The sequence below is a fragment of the Neolamprologus multifasciatus genome, chromosome 1 (genome assembly GCF_963576455.1).
Source record: "Neolamprologus multifasciatus chromosome 1, fNeoMul1.2, whole genome shotgun sequence".
Classification (NCBI taxonomy): Eukaryota; Metazoa; Chordata; class Actinopteri; order Cichliformes; family Cichlidae; genus Neolamprologus; species Neolamprologus multifasciatus.
Window position 1 is genome coordinate 25,676,310 of NC_140439.1, and position 20,951 is coordinate 25,697,260.

The 20,951-nt window shown below is 39.7% G+C and overlaps 1 protein-coding gene across 2 annotated transcripts in view; it reads right to left on the reverse strand.

Moving 5' to 3' along the window:
* The window catches only part of kif26ba (kinesin family member 26Ba), a 104,483-nt gene that overhangs the window by 48,565 nt on the left and 34,967 nt on the right, over positions 1-20,951 (reverse strand). For both annotated transcript variants that reach the window (XM_085168164.1, XM_085168157.1), the window contains exons 4-5: positions 9,933-10,114; positions 2,540-2,744 (exon numbers count right to left, since the gene is read on the reverse strand). In XM_085168164.1, coding sequence (XP_085024290.1) covers positions 2,540-2,744; positions 9,933-10,114 — 387 coding nt within the window. The remainder of the gene's footprint in view (positions 1-2,539; positions 2,745-9,932; positions 10,115-20,951) is intronic.

The window sequence follows — 20,951 nt, forward strand, 5'->3', positions numbered from 1 at the left end:
TGGTTTTTCTGACTAAATGGGTGTAAGTAGTATACTGCATTAATTTCACAAAGTAAAATTTTATTGCCTCATTATAAATGGAATGGAACTGACTTGAGACACTGGGCTTGGGTCTCATCTGGTATTTGATACGAATGTCACACAGAGTTAAAATGACACGATGGCAGAGTGCCCAAATGGTTGCAGCCCATGGCACATTATTGAAGGTCCCTGGTTTGGTAAAGGCATTTATAACCCTCCTTTCTGTCTTCCTACACCTGCATCATCCTACAAATTATGTCACACATGCACAAATGTATAACAGATTAATAGACAGATAAGACCTGGTAGAAAAAAATATGCACATCCAGTTGTGCTGCACACCGATTTTATGCTTGTGTCTGGTGAGCGCACACTCAAAAGCACAATGGGACAAGTGGGGTCTCTTTCTTTCTCTGCGTGTGGTAATGGACACTGCTGCTTGATGTCTGATTTTGTCCTCCACAGTCATTCATTTTCTAGCAGGAAGGACACACACATACACGCCTCTCACTCAAACTGTGGAGGAGGGGGCACTAAAAACTCATTACATGGACGATCAATATTGCACACACTTGAGAACCGAGTGTGTGTTTGCCCCCTCCACTGCATCCACAATGCACACACACGCGCACACACATACACATACCATGCTGGCAACAATGACAGATGACTTTTGTCAGCCTGATATGTGTTACCGTGGTAACCGGTAGGTTACATTTTGGTATGTTACAGCAGAGGAGACACACACACGCATGCCAGTAGACACATTTAGATAAATGAGGCAAGGTCACAATAAAATACAGCAGCTTAATATTTGATCAAATTTGAATACTTTGAGGACCGAACTAGCTCTTAAAACCAGATCGTTTTACAGTTGCCAACACAAATGTCAATGCAACTAAACATGAAAAAAAAAGAAAATTAATACTTACAAATACCTCCCCTGGGATCTCTGACCCTTTTTTTGTTGTGGGCAATCAGATCACAAGTGGGAAGCACTAAATACAAGTGTAAACAATCTGCAAAATGGACTGTGATGTGATCGCTTTTAAACCACTTGCTAAGGTGGTCGGGGACACATTCGCTGCATATCTTTTGTAATGTAATCACTAATAGGTCCCGATGCATCCCCAATAAAGATATAACAAGTAAATGCTGTTAGTGTAGGTGGGCTGGTATTATTATTTTTACAGTTCATTAAGCATTTTGTTGTTGAGAGATGGATGTTATGACTGTGCACAATACCCTGGGACCTTCTAGTGAATGTGACCTAAAAGAAACTGCATTTAGGCATGAAGACAATCTCCTGAAGCTCAAACCGAGCATCAGAATGGGGAAGAAAAGGTAATTTAAGTGGCTTTGATCATAGTTGTTGGTGCCAGATGGGCTGCTCTCAGTGCTTCATGATCTGCTAACCTACTGGAAATGGCCCCCCACACAATCATCTGTAGAGTTTACAGACAGAGTGGTACAAGACAGTAGTGACAGAAATAATCACGGTATTCCAGAAACCAGAAAAGCATCATTTAACTATAACACACTGAACCTTCAAGCACATGGGCTACAGAAGACCACAACCGCTGCCATTCCTGTCAGATAAGAACAGAAAACTTAGGCTACAATGTGCACAGGCCCAGCAAATTCAGACAATAGCACAGAAAAATTTTGCTTGGTCCGATGAGTCTCAATTTTAGCTGCAACGTTTATTTGGTCTGGTCAGAATTTGGTGTAAAATGGTAAATGGCCTCTATTTGTATTGCGCTTCCCATATGGAAAAGAAATAGTAAAAACATATATGATTTACTCATGAAAGTGGCCACTTTCATGAGTAAATCATATATAAATTATATAAGGCTTACACGATTTACTCATGAAAGTGGCCACTTTCTCATTACTTTCATTTTTTTTTTTAGTAAGTATCCAAAACATACAAGTTTCATTATATAATTTTTCAAGGGGTCTTATATGTGTTTTCACTCTTGTATGCTTTTCATACAAGTTTCATACAAGACAGATACAAACTTTATAAGATTTATAGAAATCTTTTCCAAATGGGTTTACTAGTCCCTAAGGACCCCAAAGCGCTTTACACATTCAGTCATCCACCCATTCACACACACATTCACACACTGGTGATGGCAAGCTACATGTAGCCACAGCCACCCTGGGGCGCACTGACAGAGGCGAGGCGCCACCGGGCCCTCTGACCTCCACCAGTAGGCAACGGGTGAAGTGTCTTGCCCAAGGACACAACAACCGAGACTGTTCAAGCCGGGGCTCGAATCGGCAACCTTCCAATTACAAGGCGAACTCCCAACTCTTGAGCCACAATCGTAAACAACATGATTGATTCAAATCTTCAATCAAGAGCTCAGGTAGTGGTTTGGGGAATATTTCCTTGGCACACTCTATACCCTGTAGTACCAGCTAAGCGTCATTCAAACACTACACGCTATCTGAGTGTTGTTGCTGACCATTACCTTCCCTTTATGACCACACAACATTCTTTTACTGTTACCTTTCCAAGTCCAGGAGTATCTTTGATCTTGTTCGCTGCACGGAGGAGACAAGGTGGAGCTGGGGGAGGAGCCATCAACAGGGTGGAGCTAAAATTGGTGGGGAATAGGTGTGGGTCACATGATGGCGATGATGTCACTGTAGCTGTGAGCGCAGCCGTCTTCTGCTTCTTCTTTTTGGACGCTAAGCTCAACTTCTGAGCAGCTCTGAGAGAGAGAAAAGCAGAGAACAAAAGGAAGAAAGAGAAGGAGAGACAGCACACTATCACTGTCACATTATTATGCTTAAACTACACTGTGACAAAGTCAAAGCAAACAGCAAATATTTTCAGGAGATGGATGGTGAAAGGAGAGGAGGGATGGGGGCACGCATGCATGCACATACAGTATGACTCTGCACACATCCTGATCCAAAGTAAAACAAATATGCAAAACCCAACTGATATCCTTCAGCACATGCACACACAAGTGCTGAACACATGTACACACAAGCATATTCACATTGCTGTTTACATATGTAGCAGCATCTGGATGGGGAGTGGTTCATTTCCCTTCCTGCTACACGATTCCCTGCGGCATTCAGCTCAAAAGAAGCCACCAGAAATTATATTTATATATACTCTATCTCCTCTCCTCTTTCCTCTCGTTTGTAGCTTTAACTTCTAAACTTCTAAATCTCACTTTCACTCTCTTTCTCCTCTACTTCTGCTCTTGCTCTCATTTTTCTACCTGTCTGCTTCTCTCAGAACAATTGTTTCTCGTCTGAAACTTTTCTAACACTCCTCTCATGCTTCATTTCCTAGCAGAAATACCTCATATACATATATAACAGTCTGGATTTCTATATGAAGCACAGCGACTTTCACTCGTCTTTTCGTCTTTGTCAAGACAGTCGCGTCAAATCAAGTCAAATTGTTTATCTGAATGAATTTAGCTTGAAAATATACATGTTTGCTGATTTACAATGAATGTAATTATGTCATTATTAACAACTTATGAGCACCAGTCTCTGTCAAATAGCTGTTTCTACTTGGTCAGAGTCCTGTGCAAAAGACCTGTTTTACATATTCATATTTCCTAATGTATATTTAGTATATTTTTCTAAAGCCAAAGAGCTTCAATATAACCTGAGCTGAGCTTAAAGGCAGAAGAGAGGTTATGTGAGAGTCATTTTGAGAGAAAACTGAGCAAGTCTCCTAGCAAAAATGTGCTCGAGTGATTTACGTGATCTACATTTGGATTAGTAAAGAAAGAAATTCTTGAGTTTGAGCTTTTGCTTCTTCAACTTCAATTCAACAAGCCACAACTGAAACTGTCAGATTACCTAACAGTATTAATAATGTGATACAAATTAAAGACCTCCAAAGGGCCACAGGCAGAGATTTCTGCTCAGTTTTTATTCAATCTATCTTCATATATATTTCCAAGATAATAAAAAGAGAGAAAAAGAGAATGAGAGACCTTGCACTCTGGCACACTCTCTGTCAAAGAGCCATATTCTCACACCATTGGCTTTCAATTAACTGCGGCAGGTTACAGAAATGAGAGCAAGGGGGAGAGTCAGCGAAAAGAGAGAGACTGAGAGAGAGAGGAGAGATTCGGTGACCCGTAGAACGATGAAGCATTTCACCATTTGACTAACTCCCTGGAGATTTGGGTGGGAAGCTGTGTGTCTGTGTTCCTGACTTTGAATGTGTGTGTGAATGCATACTGTTTGCAATAAACCTCCATGAGAAAACCCCTAATTGGTTTTACACTGTGTGAAAGTTAAGCTTACATAGGAGGAAACGATTACAGGTTTTCTCATGATATCAACATAACAGTGTACTGCCCGTGTAAAATGCAGAAGATTACATAAAATGATTTACTGTGTGATAAAAGTAATAATGGACTCAAAACTGTGGATCCATTCTGTTTATATGGTGGCATAAAATGTTTTTTTGGGGGAAAAACTATCTTGTAATTTTCACAGGAAAACAACTGTAAGAAGAAGCTGGATGAGTTGCAGGATGCGACACGACAATGATGGATTTATGCATGGTTACTCTGCTGCAGGAGGTGCCTACTTGTAGCACACAGTGCTCGCAGATGAGCATTTTTTTTCTTCTTCTGTGCATGTATGCTCATTTGTGAAAGGGCTGCTTCTTGGGCAAATGATTTATTCTTAATTCTTTTTTTTGACTGTTTTTATAATGCATCCCTTCAATCCTCCAGCCACATCAGTTTCAAAATGCACACATGCATCTATTGACATGTTTGTATCAGTGCTATTACCCTCTTATTATATCCTCTCACCCTGACTAGTTTAATCTGTGGCACAACTGGAGCATGGTGGACACGCCACCTAACTGGTGCCATTTAATGATAAGTGGCCTGGGATTTGTCTAAGTGGATCTATTTCGATCTAACCCTAAAGTGAAGGGCACTTGTTTTCCATCCATCAGCTGTTACATCCCTTCATCCTCTTTTCCATTACCTTAATTCCTCCATTCTTCTCCGGCTTTCGCTTCCCTCCTATTACTCCAATCCCGCTCGCTCTAAACCATTCCCTATACCTTACCCTTTATTTTATTCTTCTCTCATTATTTTTTATCCTTCATGCTTTGCTGTCTTATTCTCTGCCCTCTATATAGCCACCCATCCATCCCACCATCCATTCAGCCTTCCTCACATGTATTGATTCTTTCAGCCACCCATGCCTCTCATCCTCTCGGTCCCTTGTTAAAAAGCAGCACAAGTCACAAACAGCCCAGCTAATAACATGCTGCTGCTTTTGCTTTTTTCACCCCGCTTTCTTTCACACAACTACAAACACTTTCAATTGAAATGCACACACAGCTGATTTATGGCTGCTGTCCCTCTGACTGTGTTGTTGGTTGAGTGGCTAATTACATTCTTTTTAGCAGACTGTCAGTAGAAGACGATACAGGGAGAGACAGAGAGCGATGGCGAAAGTGTGAGAGCACTGGCTAAGAGGGACAGGAGACTGGCTTTACCGACGTTATCTATTGACACGTACATGCAATCCACGACTGACACACTCCTTGCTCTCAGTTAAGACATTGCCATATAATCTGCAATGTATTATCACTTCTTTTTGCACATCTTTTTGTTCTTCTTCTTTTGGCTGCTCCCTTTTTGGGTTGCCACAGATGACTCTCCTCTTCCATATCAGCCTATCATTGTCCTCTGTCACACCAACCCTCTGTGGCTTTTCCACTTGTCCTTCTGCCTGGCAGCTCCATGTTCAACATTGTTTCCCCATTATAGCCACCATCCCTCCTCTGCACATGTCCAAACCATCTCAGCCTTGCCTCTCACCACCTGAGCTCTCCCTCTGATATACTCACTCCTAATCGTGTCCATCCTGGTCACTGCCAATAAAAACCTTAACATTTTCAGCTCAGCCACCTCCATCTTGGCCTCCTGTTTTTTTTATTAGTGCCTCCATCTCCAAATTATACATCAAAGCAGGTCTCAGTACCATCTTGTAAACCTTCCCTTTCACCCTTGCTGCTATCGTTCTGTCACAAATCACCCTAACACTCGCTCCACCAACTCTACCCTGCCTGCACTGTCCTTTGCTTTAGATGACTAACCCAGGCGACTGTATTAGCACGCACAGCTGCATTATAAAATATTAATACACATTGTGTTCAAGTCAAGACATGAAGACAAGTCAAGTCAGATCATTTGTATAGGTCAATGGAAAGATGATGAATGAATTTATGATGTCTGCTGCTCTTCTGTATTGTGTCTCCTAACCAAGCAACCATCTAAAGCCTCCTTTGTTAAAAGGCCCACCTTCAGCTATGAAATGAAGAATATGTAGCTTCTGCTACACAGAAAAAAAATGCATTTTACATAAAGGTCTATACAGGTTTCCAAGGTCATACACTGCTTATTAGTTCATTAGCTCATCGAGTCTTTGTTTGCCTGAAGGATATATAAAGAGTTTTAGCACTACGCCTCGTTTCAGTGAATAATATGGTGTGTTAAATCACTGTTTGCAAGCTGTCGGGCATTAAACGGATGGAATGAAAGGCAAGAATGTGGGCTAGTGACGACACTTGAGAGCAAATAGGCCTCTTCCTCCATACTTCAAAATAAAAGTTTAAAACACACACGAGCAAAACAGAAACCATAAAATGTGGTCCCTAAGTGAGACAGCTGATACGTTAATTTGTTTACCACTATACGCCTATTTTAATGATCAATCTACCATTGTGATCGGTTTCTAATTGGTCCCAAGTTAACATTTGATGGAGCACTTCTTTTTAAAGAATACAGAAGAGAGATAGTGAGATGTAAATGAGACAGCCCCCCCAGTCTCACTGCTATCCTCCAACCAAAATAACAACACCCTACCAATTCACCAATTCACCTGGGACCTATTCATTTAATCGGCTACCTCCAGCACACACACACACACACACACACACACAGCCAGCCAAAATCCCCAAAGATCCAATCCCCGGAGCATGCAATAAAAAATTCCTTCACTGATAGAAACTTCCTTCCCCCAGTGACTAAGAGCATGCACACACCACCGCATGTCTCTATCCTCTGGCCCAGCAACCCTCTGGGGACAATGCAGCACAGGGAAGATGTAGTGCTACTGCGTGAGTGTGACATATTCACAGACAGATTGCTACTAATGAAAGATATTACTCACATGCACATTAGCAAAGGTAAAGGAAAGGTCAATGTAGAAACTGAGAAACTGTTAATAAAACGGGGAGAACAGGAGAGTTGTGAAAGAACAATAGGAGAGGAAGGAAGGGGATAGAGGAAGAAGAGAGCAATTAAGGGAGAGAGAAAAGAGAGGCGACAGAAAGAGGAGCCTGAAGGAAGATAGGGGATCAGGTGAGTGGAGATATAGCGGACACAGGGATTTTGCCATGTGCAGACAGTGAGCAAGGGGGAAATTGTGTGCGTGTATACCTGTGTGTGTGTCTGTGTGTCTGATAAGAGTGTCTGTATGCAGTTCACATCTGAGAGTAAAGACCAAGATAGGCAAAGGATTTACCACCACTGCATGGCTGCATCCACTGAAGGTAAACACACACAGAGTCAAAAATCAAAGGTGACACCAGGTGAGCACATTGGTATTTCTCTGCCAATTAAACCGAATTCCTTCACAGACACAAAATACACAAATAAAACAGACCCACTGACACAAACACATCCTGGCAAACCATTAAACAAACTGGATTCTTTCACTTACAAGGTTCACACTCATAAATTGACCAAAGACAGCTGGCTTTGTTTGTAATGTCAACCAGATGTCCGTGGGTTTGTGTAAAATGGCCTTGATACTCGGCAGTTCATGGGGTCAAAGAAGGGAGTGCGTGCATGTGTTTGGGTGTCTTCCAGTACAATTTACGACCGGTTGCTAGTGCTTTGAAAGACAGACAGCATTATGTCTGCACCACTGATGCCCGACACTTATATATCAAACACGGGCACACACATTTCATTATCTGCAGATTCAGAGGGGAGAAGATGCGTGTGAGTGAGTGAGAAGGAAAACCATCAGTATCCTTTAAAATGTGATTTAAAGCAGCTCATTAGATATGACATCTCAGCAATGCTTCAGACGATGTGACACACTCATGGTGCGGTGTCACCCATGAATAATTTACTCGTTCATTTTGAGCTTGCCATGTTTTTTCATCAATAATTTACCCATATTACCCGTGTCTTATTTATGTTGTGCTGCTCTGCATTTCTCCAGATTTGATTACACAGTTCATCGAAGACTGACGACTGGGTCGTTGATAGACACTCAACCCAACCAAGAGATAAGTGAGTACTCTTTTGTGCATTATACTGTATAATAGTATTCCATTTTTTCATCACCTTTATCTTACAATGAGATTATTTGTCAGCCCGTTATTTTAATTCCTCCTGCTTCGTTGAACCAATTGAGAATACAGAGGCGACGACCTGAATGAGGGGATTTCTGGACCTTTAAACTCAGAACAAACTAAACTAAATGATGAGACTTGCATAAATGAACTAATGAGTTTGCCATTTCTGTGCAACAATACATCTACTACTCTACAAAATGCCACTGAATCCCAAGAAAGTGATGGTTGTGCGATTAAATGAAATCTGTAGTGCTGTGAGTAGGGCTGCCACAAACGATTATTTTGATAGTCGACCAGTCACTGATTATTTTTGCGATTAGTCAATTAATCAGATCATCATCCATTGGACGTAAAACGTACAGCTTATTGCACCAGCATGCATCTGCTCTTATATAACTATCATTAGCTTACAGCTTTAAGTGTTTAAGGTATGTGCTAACTAAAAATAAAGACAAGATGATAGTTTATTAAGGTTTAATGAAATCTGCAGATTGTTTCATTGGAGTTTAATAAACTCAGTCTCGTCTGCTCCTTGCTATCTAAAATATAATGGGACACTGGAGTATATTCTCGAGCATCTCACACTTCTGATAATCAGTTGTCAACGTTTATTCTGCTGTGTAAAAACTATAACTTTATTTCTCAGCCAAACCGATTTACTCAGGAACAAATAAAATACTAAAAAAAGCCAAACAATAACATTTTTAAGTTATCTAAGTGACTTATATATATTTAACCTGAGTAGCGAAAGACAGCGGTGGGTTTGAAAACGATTAGCCGGGAGTCCGGTGTTCTCACAGGCTCTAGTGAGCCTTGCCCCCGGCTAACTATCGAGCTAGTGGGTAACAGACGTCTCCGAAAACGTCGGAGCGCTTTTCAAAATATGTGGTGTCTTGATAAACTGAGCAGATATTTGAGGTTTACACAGCTCCATTATCGCCTGAAAATATGTTAAACTAAAGAATAATAAGAGTAACATTAAAACTAACTAGCTGCTGCCATTGTTGGAAACTGAGCTGGGCTGCGCTATGAATTCTGGGACACAGCTTCTTCTTCTTCAGGGTTTAACGGCAGCTGGCATCTTTGTACATGCAGTGCTGCCATCTTCTGTTTTAGTCCGTTATTACACTCTTACATCCTACTACTTATTCCTGCGTCTTTTGGGATCTTACAAAGCTTCAAAAAACGCGTCGACTATTAAATTAGTCGTTGACGATTTTAATAGTCGACGTAATCGTGACTAGCCGGCTAATCGTGGCAGCCCTAGCTGTGAGTATGCAGATTCCCTGGCTTTCCGTGCTTGTGATTTGTCATGTTTAGTCAAGCTTTAGTCAAATTTAAATACAAAAGAACAAACGCAGCAGATGTTCAGATATATTTACAGCTCTGGAGAGAAATTCAATACTGCACCTGATCACGTTTAATTACAATGCCTGCTTGTTGGAATGATTCGTGGAGTGTACGGATCAGATGAGAGAGGTGATCATCTTGGCTTTCACTCACTGCGTAAAGTGAATCTTACCTGGCAAAGAAAGAGGCAGCGGCGGAGGTGGCAGTCGCTGCTGTGGTGGTTGCAGCTGGAGTGTGAGAGGGAGAGTTTGTATGTGATGATGAATTTGTGTGTGAGGGCGAGTGTGTGTTGTAGCGGTTCAGGGCAGCTTCAGTAATTCCCTCTCTGGAGACTTCTGAGATCATCTGGGAGATCTGATGAGAGAGAAAGACTTTTTTACTATAATTGACAAAACCAACAAGAGTTAAATAATAAATAAAAATACTAATTAATTAACAATATCCACAGGGCCTGGAGACTTAGACACTGTTGATGGGAACTTCACATTTCATTACATGATAAATTATGCAGTAGGAATGAGACAATTTCTAATTTTTGGGAAGCACTGCTCTGAGGCTGGTATTAACGTGTTGCTGTCACACACAGAAATTATGAGTTTAGTGGAGACTGGAAAAAATTTCATAGAGATTTGGAAAGATTGTGTGCAATTAACAACATTAGTGTTAACAGTGCGCGCTAACAATAATTTTCACAGCAGTGGCTGAAATGTGAAAATGTAAAAACCCATTAAAGACACAGTGAAAGAGAACAAGAACAGACGACTGAAGGAAAATCAGAAACAAAGACTGGCAGCAAAGTCAGTATTTGCTGCTCCCTTCTCCCACCCAGTCAGACGTGATAAGACTTTGTCTCATGAATACTTTGATTGTGCTAAGTTTGTGCATGTACTTCATGACAAACAAACTGCACACACACACACACACACATATGACTGCTATTTATCTCTACCCTTGTCTTTTCCAGATGGTCAGATATGAGAACACAGTCTGGTTTTCCACACCCATTTTGTTTCCTGTTGAAGGATAACTTATTGCATGCCCCTATGTGTGTGTGTGTGTGTGTGTGTGTGTGTCTGTGTGTACAGAAAACCTCTCTAGTGATCAAAGTGAACCAGTAGCAGAATGTTGTCTGCATCCTAAACAGACATAAACAAAGAAACAAAGACACTCTCTCCTTGGTTTCTTTCTTTCAACCTCATGTATACTTTTGTCAGATCGACCCTTCCTTCTTCTCCTCGCTATTCCCTGTTTTTATTAATAATCTTAACATATCTTGCTGCATTCTCTCTGCAGGGTTGTTCTGCCATCATAAGCTATATCCATATTTGTGATTTATTATTAGATCAACGCTCGTACCATTTGCGTTTTATTAGACAGAAGAAAGACAGCGTGGATAAAAAGGGAAAGCCCTTTGTACTCATAATGCTCATAATGAGTTACTGTTTTTATCAAGTGCACAAAACAAACTTAATGTAATGTGTATCATACAGAATCTGAAATGAAAATACACTTATTGAGGTGGAATGGTTGCTAAAATAGTTACTTTAGCGCTCCTCTTGGAGTGGCAGTAAGTCTTTTTACTTCTGATAACTACAAAAAATACATTTACATAGCTAACCTGCCATATCTAATCAGTTAGATATAATAGATATCTAATGTTTTGTTTCAGGGTTCACATGTTATCTGTGGAAACTTTTCAAGCTATCTTACAGCAGTACGTTTCTGCACTGAGTGTTGTCATGTCCATCACAAAAAATTGCTGTAGTTGCTTGAGTCAAAAAATAAGTATGTCTTTATTTCTCTCTTTCTTTCTCTCTCTCTCTCTCTCACACACGCACACACACACACACACACACACACACACACACACACACACACACATGTGTATGTATATCCTTGTGGGGACAACTCATTGACATAATGCTTTCCCTAGCTGCTTACCCTAACCTTACCCAACCATAAAAATGAATATCTCAAATTGACCATAACCTAATTGAAACCCTGACACTAAAACCACATTTCGAGTCTCAAAAATGCCTTCAAACTCGTGATGACCGGTATCTTGGTCCCCACAAGGGCTGTCGGTCCTCACAAGTATAGTAAACTTCCAATTTTTGGTCCCCATGAAGATGTTAATACACACACACACACACACACACACACACACACACACACACACGTTAAGAAGAACTGATATAGCACAATTAACTGATTTGAATGTGAGTTTGCCACAGCTGCATGTACTCTATGCCGTATGTGTTTATGGGTTTGTGCATGCATGCGTGTGTTAAAGCAAATCATTTATGACACAGATATGGATTATTGATTGTAGTTCTTTATGTGCTGCCTACAGCAAGACAGCAAAGCACCTAAATCATGACCACACACTCCAATAAAGGAATTATAGCTTTTTGTGTGTGTTAATGTAAGTCCCTTTGAATATGTCTATATGTGCTCTTGCCAGGCGTGTCTCTGCATATGTGTGTACCTGTGCGCTTAAATCAGCTCCAACGTATTTATATTTATTGCTGAGGGCTGCTGGGGTCCAAGCTTACTACCTGCTGCCTTGATAAATTACCTATTGTAAATGAGATGCCTCTATAGTTTATATACCACACACCTTTGTACATTTACAGCTGCTTCAAAAGCTCTGACCTGGCTTGGTGCTCCTGCATTATTAAACAAGCTGCGAACATATGAAATGAAGGTCCAGCGAGCTACAGGACTACCTGTGCTTTTGTACTGGCTACTCATAAATTCTGATGAATAAAATAAGGAAAACTACTAACACAATGTAAAAAAAAAAAAACACTGTCCCACACAATGTTATTATGCAAGCTAGGTGGTTTAATAATGTATAGCTTTGAGTGCTGGTGCTGCAGTTCAGACCACCAAGGCTGGACAGACATAGAGACACCGGTTTATAGCCTACAGTCACTGCATATGATTTAAGAGTCCAGCGCTATGATACTGGCTCAGGGAGATTCTACTGAGAGTGTGCAATGTGTTTAGTGGTGCTATGATCTAAAAGCCTAAATCATGGAAACATGTTGACAATGGCAGTGCTAATGTGTAGCAGGTTAATGTTAATGTTAGTGTGGGTAAACACAAGTATAGCTGAGGCTGATAAAAATGTCCCTTTTACACTTACCCAATCTCACCTCTCACCAAATGTGGTGTGTCTTTGGTCGGGTTAGGCATTGCTCTTCTTTTACTAAATTAGTGCTCAGGTGACCTGTAAGTTTTGGCCAGACATGCTGGCATTAACAAGAAGAAAGTTCTTTCAGGCGACCATTTAACTTTTAAAGCAGACCCTTTCTTTAAAATATTGTCATGTTGCAATACCATTTACACTTTACTGCCATTCACACTAATCACAGCAAAGCCCCTGACTATCACCAAATGTGGTATAGCTGAGCTGTTTGCACTGATGTTCTTTGTAATCTACCCTTTTCATTAACATGTAATTTCCAAAAAGCAGCAAATTCCAGAGCTAAAGTAACAGTGAAAGTGCAGTTCCTCAAATTGCCACCTAAGGCTGGCTATAAAAGTGAGTCAATCCTTGGCTATTCCTGTTAAAATGCCCAACTTTACAACAGAAATGATATGTTTATAGCCTGGTATTAAAAAAGGTTATTGTCTGTGTAGCTAATTTCCTCCCTTTGTAGCAGTTGCATGTATTTTAAGGTCTAAGCATCACATAATCTACTAGTTTGCTCTCTCTACGTCTGAGGATTTTTGTGTTGTCCATCTGAACCTCACATCTTAATTGGCTCACACTCTTGGGTTTGCTTGGTTCAGCTCACTGTCTGCTCTCAGCAACTGTTAACAACAGCATTATACTTCTGTCCTCAGCCTCCACACCTTTTTTGTAGCTGACTGTGTTCTCTTGTGTTACATCTGAGACTTTGCCAAGTGCTGTTATTGGTTTGTAATGGGATTGTGTGTGTGTGTGTGTGTGTGTGTGTGTGTGACTGCATCTGTGCAAATAGACTAATTCAGTTTTATTGTACCACTGAAGAAGAAGCAGTGAACTACCTTTTCTTTTACACAATTTTCTCATCTGTTTCTCAGAAGACGGATCTGTTTCTTTAGTTATTTTGCACTTGACGCAATCGCAAGTAAATTTCTTTCAGTTATTGTAACCTTTCTTTTTACATGCGCATGGCTGAATAAATATTACACTTGAAATTTGTGTTGACACTCTGAACTGGCAGCTGAGGCAGGACCCTCCTTTATATCTTTCCGTTGTGCTTCCTCGTGTCTAGACAGAGCTGTAACAGAGTCTGAGCTTTGACTGACAGGTCCACAGATGTAGGCAGCTGTAGCTGATATCTGTCTGCTAAGCTTCACCTCTTGAACTCGTCCTCTTGCGTTGTTAGTGTCATTTATTTGAATTAACTCCTAATTATTAATCAAACATTTACTATTAATTAACTACTAATTAAACTACCGTCAGGGCTAAAATCATCATGAGATTTCAACAGTTTTGCTGTGTTTCTCTGTAGTGGTGGGGTGGTAATGGGTGCCTTATCTCTGTCATTAAGCCAGCCACTATTTGAGAGCTGTCATATTAATCCTACATGAGTGCTGCGCATACAGAAAATTGATGGTCACCTGGCTAAAGCATTTACATAGCATTTTGGATAAAGTACTCATTAAAGTAAATTATGTCCCATTCAGATTTCCCCACAGGACACAAAGGCTGAGCTGCTGTCTCTATACTTTACAATAAATTAGGTTATCCTACATTGAATGAAACTTTAATGATTCCTGTGGGGATATTAGGTCACAGCAGCAGATAAAAGGATATAGATAACAGCAGGACAAATTGAGATGACTGAGGATAATGCAACAGCCAGAGGTGAAAATAATGCAGCTAATCAATGAAAAACACAGCATCTGACTGTTTTTACAAAATAACCTGATCCTATGACTGTATCAGTCAATGCGGGACTTTGACAAATGTGATATTAGATTTTCCAGGTTATTAAATAAAAAAAAATACAATAGCACACTATACTTCTTTCATACTTTTCCTCTATATTATTTCAGTAATCCACATCTCTCACTCCCCTCTCGGAAAACAATAAAAGCTGACCAATTCATCTTCATTACATCACAAACACCATTTCCCCAGCATTTACCTTACTCATCAGTCTCTCTTATTTTATTCTTTCTCATATTACAGGCGCCCAACATACAATCTGCACCTTCAGTTTTGTATAAGGGGAATAGAAATTGTGTGTTGTGTGTCCACACGCGCGTGTGGTCCTGTCTGATCTTATCGGTGCAATAAACACAATCTGTAAAACCATCTAAGCACTTACTTGAGTGGTTTGGCGGAAGAGAGAAAGAGGCCGCTTGTTCAAAATTAAAGTGGGGGAGGAAATGCGAAAAAATAAAGAAGTGAGCACACAGAGAAGGATGTTTATTTATTTCTCACAGAGGTGGTAGAGTTACAGAAGCAGGAGTTTATGTGTCAAACTATGAAGGAAAAGAAAGTAAGCTTGGAGGAAACAGAAACCCAGTCATGAAACGTAGGCAATACATAAAGGGAAATGACAGAAATGGATGTTGAGAGGGAGTAAATTATCGATATATTTGTAAACCTGAATCCTTAACACCCATAATGAGGCAAGGGGGTTAAAGGCTCAATTGTCCTTAATGTTAAAGGGCAAGAAAATATTGGAAACATATTTTTAATGTAGTAAATTTGACGCCAGAGTTGTTCTACTCTGATGTAGGTGTTCCTAATAATTTGGCCAGAGAATGCATGAGAGATAGAAAGCGACTGTGAGAGAAGGAGAGAGGAGATGAAAATGAGATCTGTTTAGTTATATGGTATATTACATAATCAAATCAGAAACACAGAAACACTGTCAAGGCTACATACTAGAGGCCAGTATGCTTGAAAATGAAAACCAGTTAAAAGAACAGAAAGTAAACTGAGAGGAATGTAGGTTTATTTTATACATGAAAACATATAATATGAAGACTATTAGCTGTGCTTACTCTCTATCAAGCTCTGACATTTAAAGGTAAGAGCTGGCTCTTCTCTTTCCACCCAGTAGGACTTTCCCATATCATACCACACTAGATAATACCAGCCTAAATCTGTACACGATATAGAAGTGTCATATTGTGATATCAGTCATATAGCAATGCCATGCATTTATCGTCTCAAGGACACACGACACAAGCCCAAAACTGTCTGAAAGGGAGAGCAGCATGTCAGCTGCTGCTGCTGATTAATACCTAAAGAGGGAGTCGCTTTAACAGGAAGGAAGTGGTTTGGTTACCCTCAACAAAGCATAATACTTAGTAAACTGTGCAAGTTCCTGTTAAGGTAGCAACAACAATCTTCTTTCATTTGTTGATATGCGAACAGCTGCTTATGTGCGACCCAAAATTAAACAAATAAAATGACTGAGCATCACTGGAGCATTCATTAGTTACACTCCATATGGTGGATGTATATCACAGATGCAGTTACATGGTGAAAAATGAGTTCTGTAAATAAAAAGCTATAGGCAACAGTATTAGGCTGTTATTTATGGTGGCCCTGAGAGGCCAAATGGACTGCAATTTAAGAAAACACCAGCAACAAAAAAAAATGCTGCAAAAGCACACAAAACACAACGGTATTAGGAAAAACGACAGTGGAAACAGGAAAAAACAGATTTCCAAAAACACAAGGGAAGTGTTTCTGGGGAGACAATAATGCGACGGTCCAATTGCAGGAACCAAAATATGCTAAAAATTGCGCTAGGAGACACTTAAAAGAAGTGGAGGATCTATTTTGTGTTTTGTGAGGAAAGAAAAGATGAGAGGTAAGTGTGTTAGCCTAACTATTAGCCTAAATATCCATCATCAGTATTATATGAATCATGACTAAAAAAAAAAAACGCCTACCATGTTTTGGGTTCCTCCAACTGGTCCGTCGGGTTATTGTCTCCCCAGAAACACTTCCCTTGTGTTTTTTCCTATTTCTGTTTTTGTTTTTCCTATTTCTGTTTTTGTTTTTCCTATTTCTGTTTCTGTTTTTCCTATTTCTGTTGTATTTTGTGTGCTTTTGCAGCATTTTTCTTATTGCTGGTGTTTTCTTAAGTTGCAGTCCGTTTGGCCTCTCAAGGCCACTGTAGTTATTGTATAATTTCATTTAAAAGTCCCTGGGATAACATTCCCCAGGCTACTTTGTGCTTACATTTGACTTATGTTCTGTCACTACTACTATATTGTAATGCTTCTTCTACTGTTGGCAACTTTTTTGTAATATCTTCATATATGTTATTGGAAATTTGCTTGAAATGTTATGATTTCATTTTGAGGCTCTATTGCCCACTCCTACCATCCAGATTTACACAGTAGGTCAAACCTTCAGTTCACAAACTTCTCTAATGTGTAGACCAACTATTATTATAGTCTGGCAATAAAAACATATTTTATACAAAACAATATGATTGCAAGTGTGTTCTTTATTTGACATCCTGTTTCTCTCAGATAAACTGAAACAATCCATACACAATAGGCGCAACAGATTCACGGTAAATTAGAAAAGCTAATCTAACCACTGTTGGAATCACACAGAGGTGCACACAGAGGCGCACACACCACATTGTATAAACCTGTTTTTAATTAGCTGCTTGAAGGACAGCACGAGGGCAGAGGTAATGTTGGATTAGCGTTTTCATGCTAGAGAGAGGAGTGAGACACACAGATTCATTCTACCAAAACACTCCCATAGCAAGCCTGCAAAGCTAAAGTGAGCCTTTGATATGGACGTGATTTTTATAGACAGTTTGGTTTGTTGCAGAATGAGAAGCTGTCTGCAAACTAATTAAAGGACCACATGTCACTGAACTCTGCTTTTAATTTAGAGGCTCAGACATTTACTTCAGACACTGAACAGCTTATAAAAAACATAAATAAATAAAAACCTTTAGACCATTATATGTTACTGGTCACCTTTTCCCTTACAACAAGATAGATCCATCAAAGATAAAAATTCTAAAACTGAAAAAGTTAGTGTAATTGCCCCAACTTTTATGTCCTTTTGTTATTCAAGATTTTTAAATTGTGATTTTTATTAAAGCTTTTCTACGGAAGAGTAGAGCTGCCACCCGGGCAAAAGAAAAATACAAGTGTATCACGTTATAACGTGAAAAGTTTATTGTTCTAACAAGATACTTTTCCTGTTTGTACAATATACTATCATGTTTGTACAATATACTTTTCACGTTTGAACAACATAATATCACGTTATTACAATATACATAATTATCACGTTCGTACAATATAATATTTATATTGTACGAACGTGATAATTATATTGTACGAACGTGATAATTATGTATATTGTAATAACGTGATATTATGTTGTTCAAACGTGAAAGGTATATTGTACAAACATGATAGTATATTGTACAAACATGATAGTATATTGTACAAACAGGAAAAGTATCTTGTTAGAACAATAAACTTTTCACGTTACACTTGTATTTTTCTTTTGCCTGGGTGGCAGCTCTACGCTTCCGTACTTTTCTCTCTTTAGGTTTTATGATTTTCTTGTAGAAACTGACTGGTGGCACTCATAGAGATCATTTCATCATTTTGATCCACAAAACCCACAATTTTTATGTGTCTGCACACAGAGCCTGACAAAGCCCACCTCTGTAGACCACCTTTGTGAGATCCATCTCCAAACAGAGTTTTAGGCTTTGTTGATAGCTACAGCGAAGAAAGCCTAGCTAGTCTGAACTTCATTTGTAGTATACTCTTCTGGCCTTTTGTGCAGCATTTTGGATTTCTTCCCTTAGGGTGGATTTTGAATGGGCTCTGTTATGTTGTTTTACTTTATCTCCCAACTAAAGGCGTGTTTTCAGTTTATTCCATTTGTCTCTCAAGTCCGCACTGAGTCCTCAGCCTGTAACTTATGACATACAGTAGGGCTGCACGATTTTGCATAAAATGAGAATCACGATTTTTTTGCTTAGAATTGAGATCACGATTCTCTCACGATTTTCTTTTCCAGTATAAATATTTATTGCGCTTATTAACTTCACATCAACTTCGTAACAGTTAAGACTGAACATAAAAACAACAAATGTCTCACATTTTGTCGTTGCCGCAAAATGTTGTACTGCTTGAAATTCCGTCTCCACCTTTGCTCGAGACTGTGTGTATAGAGCAGGTAGTGCAACAATAGAAAAATAGTTGCGGGACGGCACTGTGTAGCGTTTGTCTAGGGTGTTGATCATTTTCCTGAATCCCTCGTTTTGCACAGTGTTGATGGGAGCCATATCTTTGGTCAGGTGATAAGTAATAGCCTCCGTAATTTCTTTGTGCCTGCGGGCTATACGACGGGTATAGGGAAGTGCTGTATAAGGTTCCCGTTATTGATGTTTGGGTGATTGACCGGGACGGATTTTCTCCTGTCACTTTCTCGTCATCCCTGACTTGCTCTCCGTTGTTTTTTCCCTGCCAATTTTAGCAGCCAGCTTCTGTATCACGTGGTATAAGGCTCCGCCCTTGTCATTTGTTGAGCGGGAAGAGTGAGCGCTTGTTTTCATGCAGATTATGTCCCGGGTCAAAATGCGGTACAATCGTCGTCGTCTTTTTTTTTTTTTTTTTTTTAAATCGTTGTCATTTGGAAATAAGATCGCACATAAGTATGAATTGAGATCGCGATTTTCTAACGATTAATCGTGCAGCCCTAACATACACTTAAAAAGTCTACAAGACTGAACTTGGCTAAATAAAAAGTGTGTTAATCAAGAATACAACATTATCTGTCCATGTGAAAATGTCTGTTGTTGCCATCTATGTTGAGGGTGAGCAGAAACATGACCCAAATGCAGGGCGTGCACACAAAACAGTGTAATGTAAAATCTGACCTTTTGAGTCAGGAGACAAAGTCTATGAAAATAACCCAAACATAACAAAATTCAACAGCTTTAAATAGCAAAACAAATGCAAGGGAGACAGACACTGATTGGGATACATTGCTATACAAGAGGTAATTAGGGATGGTGAAAAAGCCTGTGGTAAAAGGATGCAGCTAAACCTAAGAAAATGACAAAGGAAGTAAAGTGAGATAAAAATCCCAACAGCTACCAAAATAAAACATGAAGTAAGAAACAGAGACAAGACTGATGGAGGGACAGGAAGTGAACAGAGGGAAGAAATAAGAACTGGAGACTCAACAAAGAAAAAAGAAATCATAAAACATACTCAAAGCAAAATGAACTATGAACTCACAGAAAATTCAAAACCATGGCTCCATAACCCAGGCACCATTACAGCCTAGTAAAGAAATCCCAATTGTTTTCACTGAATTCATGTCTCCTTTTGTCCTGGACTTCCCATGGAACTGAAAAACAATTCTAATAAATATAAAACGTGGCAGCAGTCACCTCTTAGACTGCTGACCCAGCAAGAATTTTATGTCAGCTATGCCGGCAGACAGGCGGCTTCTTTTCTCTGTCTACCTACAACCGCTCCCTCCCTCTCTCAATTCATCTCTTGTTGTGCGACCCCTGACTAGAGACTTTACTGGAGATTTTAATAATTAAAGTGAATTAAACCAATAATTCACTTTAATGCGCTGTTGTGAGTAATGTTTCTGAACAATGAGACACACGATTCCCATAAATCCCACCGATTCCTGCTGCAGATTTTGAGCACAGAAATGCTTTACATTCCCTGCTGTCAATCTACGTGTTTGTTGTCTCCCTCACTTTGCTGAAGAGCGCGAGCATGTTGGAGGAGAATTCTCATTTGGCCTGCATTCAATCATCTCCTATTGTAAGACCCAATGAAAGCTCCACTGATGCTAAAACATGAAGCTATGGCTCTGTTTTGTGGTGCAAGCAGCAAAGCAAATCAAATTCTCAGGCAAAGAAGAAATGCAGAGTTTGTCTACATCTCCCTGCAAACCCTTATGTCCCAGAATTGAGATTGTCAAAACATAGGGATGTTAAAATGTCACATGCGACGCCTTATTATCGCTTGTGTCCTGCTTTAAACCTTCTCTTCATCATTCTGGTCTTTAAATCGAGTCTCTCTTCATTTCTTCATCTTTATTTCCAATTTTCATTTTCTTGATTATGTCTCCATTCAGCTCCTCCCCCCATCTCCTTCTCTAGCAGGCGTTAGTCTAAATGAGGGTGATTTATTATCGCGTTTCTCC